Source organism: Bidens hawaiensis, unplaced genomic scaffold (genome assembly GCF_021521415.1).
Source record: "Bidens hawaiensis isolate Kalapana, Puna unplaced genomic scaffold, B.hawaiensis_p1.1 tig00023933_1, whole genome shotgun sequence".
Lineage (NCBI taxonomy): Eukaryota > Viridiplantae > Streptophyta > Magnoliopsida > Asterales > Asteraceae > Bidens > Bidens hawaiensis.
The window spans coordinates 281,664-287,663 of record NW_027493765.1 but is presented as its reverse complement, the minus strand read 5'-3'; the positions used below and the strand labels follow the sequence as shown (position 1 = coordinate 287,663).

The window sequence follows — 6,000 nt, the reverse complement described above, 5'->3', positions numbered from 1 at the left end:
AATGGTGATTTTGGACAATGTGAATGACACTCTGAAAATTAATTAGACATGATAAATGGATGTTTAAACATGACAAATGAATGTTTAATAGTTGCTTAAGAAAGAGTTGGCCATGCAATAGCCGTGCTATAAAGGCTAACCAACAAAATACTAATTGGCTTGTGTTCTAGCGCTAGTGGTATTAAGATTCTACTTCTCAAATGATTGAGCGCTAGCGTTCTTCGATCTAAATCCTAACAATCGAATCCACTTATTTTGACACCGGGAATTTTATTTTTATATACTTGTTGTTTAAAGGAAAATTATAAAAGATCAATCGGGCCATTGGCTTGTTATTTTATTCAACTTGGAATCCATTTCAAGTTGCTCAAAGTGTGACAACATAGAGAAAACACTCTTAAATGTCATTTTACACAACCCAAAGTCCCAAACCACTATGGATGTCGAGCACCGCCTCTTACTCCAACACCCATCCCCCAATCATCACCGCTGCCATCTTTGCTAACCTACTTCAGAATAAATACTCCATAAATCAACTAAACGTTCAAGATAGAGTTGAGGCTCCTTACCACCCCACATCCACACCATGTCCCTTGGTAAAACACAACTATCTTTGTACACCACAATAGATATTAACATGCTTATTTAATATAATTTATAATTATATAACAAATACTGAGGCAGCTTTATAAAATAGTAACTAAGTTTCAAAGTTGTTCCAATCAGATCACTCAACTTTAAAAAGTGTTCCAATTAAGTCATTCAACTTTCATATTTTATTAAATTAAAGGTTTTAACATGTTTTTTTAGCCTTTTTTATTTTTTGTTTCACATAGAAAATCTTTTTATCTTTTTTTTTTTTGAAGTTGACGTCGAGCGGCAACGCAAATTTACTTTTTATTTTTAAATTTTAATATAATTAACGTTTTTTGAATTTTTTTAAATTTAACTACATATATTGCAAATTCTGGTGGGATATACTGAGTACGACGATGATGATGATATTGCAAATTCTGGCCCCCACATCTTATTCTCCATTTCTTTCTTGACGCACAAAAAAATCGGTGAGACTCGATTTAAAGATTTAGTGACCCAATTTGGAAAAAATATACATGAATGACCTAATTGGAACACTTTTGAAAGTTGGTTACTATTTTATAAGATATTCCTTAAATAACTATTATGACATAAACAAAATAACATACACATACATTTAGGTAAATAATTATATATGTATAAAAGTTACTTTATATATGTATAAAAAGTTAAGTAAACGACCACAAATCATATAAACCCCTAATCAAAATCAAAACTATAAAACACTTAGGTGACATTTGGTATACAAGAATGACAGCAGGAATGAAATAAGTCATTATGACGAAATGAAAAAAAGAGGTTTTTGGATAGTCAATGAAATGAAATCAACAACTACACAAGAATCTCATTTCATCAAATTCATTCATTCTCACCTTTTTTTTCATCCTCTTCCAACCAAACACACCCTTAAAACAGCAAAAATGTTTATAAAGCAAGATTTTACTTGGCTACATATAAACCACATGCCATATGTTACTGTACTCGTGCTCTAAAGATGTTATACTTTAGACCAGGTAAATTCAAAAGTAGAAAAACAAAATGGTCACCATATCATAATCTACATTCACATTCATTATACAAGCTCCACAACCTCTAAAACCTCAAGCAAACGGAGGAACTTGGAAAATACAATAATCAGTATTCTGCATCATGTTTGTGAGAACTTAGTTACAGACAGTTGGCCCGACCTGACCCGACCCGACCCAAACAGACCGCAAAGGTCAAAGAATCACAAATATTTGTTTTGTTTAATGATGTGTGTGCGCATGCTCAGGTTTGTGAGAGTACTCATAATCAAGATGAACAAAAGCACGTTCAATTTCAGGCAAAAGCTCGAGTTTCTCTTGCAGTGACTCACCAATATCATGAGCCGTTTGCAGAGGCATGTCGGATGGTAGAACAATGTCCACTTCAACAAAGTAGTGGGACCCGAACGTGTATGCACGCACGGTGTCTATGTGACGTATAGCCTTGTGGTGGTTCCAACAGAGGTATGTTAGTTTTTGGAGGTATTCTGGTGCTGCTGATTTTCCAACTAATGAGTTTACGTTTTCCAACACCGTTAGTGACCATGTGCGGATCGTGTAAAGAGCCAGCTGTTTCAATAATAATAAATTTTATAAATATTTCTTTTTTATTTGATTTGTTGAGATTAAACACAATCCAGATGATCGGCCCATTGATAAGAACTTGGGTTGAAAGTGTCACCTCTAAAATTAAACACTTAAATCCATTTATAAGTTTTCTTGTAGATAATGGTGTTGAGTATTATTACAAAAATAATTTATATCTTTTGAGAAGCATCTTAGTAAGGCTGTATGCATTGTGACTTTCAACCCTTTCCCCTTTTAGTTTGTTATTTACTTGACTTGTTGAAAATAAAATACAACCCAAATTTACCAGTTTGAAATAAAAACAAAACCCATATTGGCCCGTTTGAAATAAAAGATAACCCAAATTGACCCGTTTGAAATGAAACATAACCCAAATTGACTCGATTAAAATATAAACACAACCCAAATTTGACCGGTTTGAGATAAAAACACAACTCAAATTGACCCGTTCGAGATATAAACAAAACCCAAGTTTGACCCGTTTGAGATAAAAACACAACCCAAATTGACCAGTTTAACATATAAATACAACCCAAGTTTGACCCGTTTGAGATAACAACACAGCCCAAATTGACCCATTTGAGTTAAAAAAACAACCCATTTGAGATAAAAACACAACCCAAATCCCAAATTTGGCCCGTTAGACATAAAAGCACAACCCAAATTTGACCCGTTTAAAATAAAACATAATCCAATTGACCCGTTTACAAACATAACCTGTTTGTAACTTTTCTTGAAAAATAAATGACATGTTAAGAGTTATTACCAAAATAATCTAAGCAAAACATTTTAGTAAGGTTGTATGCGGTAGCACACTACAGATTTCAACCCATTGCAACCCCTTTTTAGCTCACTTTTAACTGGCCCGTTTGAGAAATAAAACACCACCCAAATTACAAAGGGAAAGGATAAAAAAGAAACTTACAATAATAGCTCCAACGGGATCCATCCAGTCACTAATATAATTAGCAAGTAGCACAGCAATTAGCCCAATCAGATTAGTGACAACATCAAAAAAGTGATCTTGAGCGTAAGCTTTCACAATCTCGTTTGTAAATGATCGGCAATATATACACAGCACAAGTTTCACAAGTGTCACGGATAGCATAATGCCAACAACCCATTGTTCTTGCTCTTTGGTCAAATTAAAATCCTTTTCCTGAAACAATCTTAACGGTTAATACTACAAAACCATGTGCAGACCATTTTTGTCATAGGCCGGTAAGCGAACTGAATGTTCATGTGAACAATTCATGAACCGTTCAGCAGGAAGTTCATTTATTTAATAAACACACGAAGATGCACAAAATTTTTTTGTTCATTTAGATTAAACGAACAAACTTTAACACATGTCTCATTCGTTCATTTATGTTCAACTTTTGTTTAGATTCACTCATTTCTACTTGTTCGCTTACATTCATCCAATTATGTTCCTTAGTTTACGTTTGTTTAAGTTTGTTGGTTTACAGTCGTTAATATATTCATTTACCAGTTTTTGGCCCATTACAACTTAGTCTAGTTTAAATTATCTTTTAGGCCCAACACATCGCTCTAGTTTCAATTATGTTCGCTCATCTATGTTCAATTTTACGTTCGTGAACCGTTCGTTTATGCTGTTAACCAACGAACATGAACAAACACGAACAGTCGAACACGCTAACTTTCTTAACAAACAAACACAAACAAGAAAACCATGCTCCTTTAATCGTTCGTGTCCGGTTATTTGTTCGGTTAAAGCTAAACGAGCAAACGCGAACATGCTCCATTCATGCTTGTTTGGTTTGTTTACAAGCCTCAAGATCATGCTAATTTACTTACATCAGATGCCAATGTCCGAACCGACTCCAAGATTATCTGCAGCCCAAGTGTAGCCATAACAGATGCAAACACAAGAATTCCCTACAAATCATTTTTGCAAAATTAACACAGTCACACATTATAGAAACAAAATAGATACGAAAATGATGCAATTAGGTTATGATTCTTTTAAAAAATAATGATGCAATACAACAACAAATCTTTCAAGTTGTTTTTTAATTTAATGTGACAGTTAAGAAGACTAACCAAAGGTTGCATTCGTCTTTTTCCAATTGGATATTGGTAAGGGTTTGGAGTCTGCATAGAGAATGCTGTAAACCACAAGATAAACCCTGATAACAGGTCAAGAAGCGAATCCAATGTTGATGCAATTATGGCCAATGAACCACTCCTAACAGATGCATAAACTTTTGCAGCAAAAAGAACCATGTTTGCAATATTTGATATTCTAATAGCAAGTGTTTCCTTTTTTGCCAAGCTTGCTTTCTCTTCCTGCAAAGTCAAACAATCATCTCAGTCAAAGTCAAAAGTTCAAGCCCACGCCTCGCTGAGTTCAAGTCAAAACGTCAAACATTTGACTCTTACCGCCGACAACCGAGGCACAAAACCACGCTCTGCTAATGCATCCATTTCAGTAAATCCCTCCAGTGTCTCTACCTGCTGCTGGTAATACTCTGCTACATTGTCTTCCGGGACTGAAAATTTACAAAAGTCAATTTAAATGCAACTATGCAAAATAATAAAATACATAATGCATAATTTACAATGCTATCCAAGCATAATTTAGAGAAATATGTAATATCTCAAGTTTAGAAGACAGTATATGAAATCACCCCAAAAATAATATAAACTGTTTTCGAATACAATCAAATAACACTTTGCACTCACTCACTCAACAAATACTACCGCTTTCATAAGTTAACATTTAAAACCATAGTCAAACAAATACACATACATACCATAAGTTCTTGCAGCATGACTATATATTTCCCCAAAACATATGTTTCCAATACATATTTTACAATAACATTCAAGCATAATTTGGGTAAATATGTAATATTGCAAGTTTATAGGGGGGGTAAATATGAAATTGCCTTATAATAAATTAATAATATTTGAATACAAACAAATGAGTGAATGACACATTGAACTCACCCACAAACACTATCAATTTCATAAGCTAGATATTTATAACCCTAACAATCACTATTACACATCTAGCAATAAGCACACAAACTATAAACAAATCAAGATGCACAAATCCAACTACAATAATATTCTCATCAAAATTCATAACCTAATTTGTAATTAGTCACAATTTCCAGTTATTTATTAAATCAATTTCACAAATCCAATAGTTTCATAAACAAACAAAATTGGTCAAACAATTAAACCTAAAAAACAAACAATAATTCCGTCAGAATCTAACATCACTATTCCAATATTAACTTAACCACTTCATATCAAATTATTTAACCTATCAAATTAATTTAATATTAAATTTCTAACATATTTATACCTAAAACCCCAAGGCAGTCATGGAGTCCACGTGGCGGCTTCTCCTTATGCTCCGACGAAAACTGAATCCCGTCGAAGTTCAACCGCCATGACACGTCACATCCACCGTTACCGCCGCCGCCGCCGCCAATGATACTCATCTCCGTTAGCAGAAACTCCTCCTCGTCTCCGTCGTGATCGCCGGCGGCGGCCATCGTCTCCACCATTGTAAACGTTACTACGGATTGGAGTTGGAGTTGAAGTTGAAGGAGGGTTTTGAGATATTTTTGAATATGCTTGTAGTCTGTTGCAGAAACAGAATCTGTATTTGTTTGGGTAATAAAGAGGTGTGGGATGTAAATATGGAAAAGCTGGAGGGTAGTTTGGGGATTTAGAAGAAGATCCAATCCGAGCGAGCGGGTAGGTAAGGGGTAGGATGTGGTTAAGCTTTAAAGAACCGGTATAAACGAGACGA

General features: G+C 34.4%; 1 protein-coding gene across 1 annotated transcript; it reads right to left on the bottom strand.

Annotated features, from left to right (window-relative positions):
• Window positions 1-1,646: 1,646 nt before the first annotated feature.
• Window positions 1,647-5,752, bottom strand: LOC143568325 (metal tolerance protein 11-like). Its single transcript, XM_077054505.1, has 6 exons — window positions 5,548-5,752; window positions 4,614-4,723; window positions 4,275-4,520; window positions 4,029-4,109; window positions 3,136-3,369; window positions 1,647-2,192 (listed from the first exon to the last, which is right to left on the bottom strand). The coding sequence occupies exons 1-6, from the start codon at window positions 5,750-5,752 to the stop codon at window positions 1,845-1,847; spliced, it is 1,224 nt and encodes a 407-aa protein (XP_076910620.1). The 3' UTR covers window positions 1,647-1,844.
• Window positions 5,753-6,000: the final 248 nt, after the last annotated feature.

Coding starts and splice junctions, on each gene's coding strand:
- LOC143568325 (XM_077054505.1), bottom strand. CDS start 5,752: ATGGTGGAGACGATGGCCGCCGCCGGCGATCACGACGGAGACGAGGAG. Junction 4,110..4,274: donor AAAGACGAATGCAACCTTTG/GTTAGTCTTCTT, acceptor AATGATTTGTAG/GGAATTCTTGTGTTTGCATC. Junction 2,193..3,135: donor ATCCCGTTGGAGCTATTATT/GTAAGTTTCTTT, acceptor TTATTGAAACAG/CTGGCTCTTTACACGATCCG.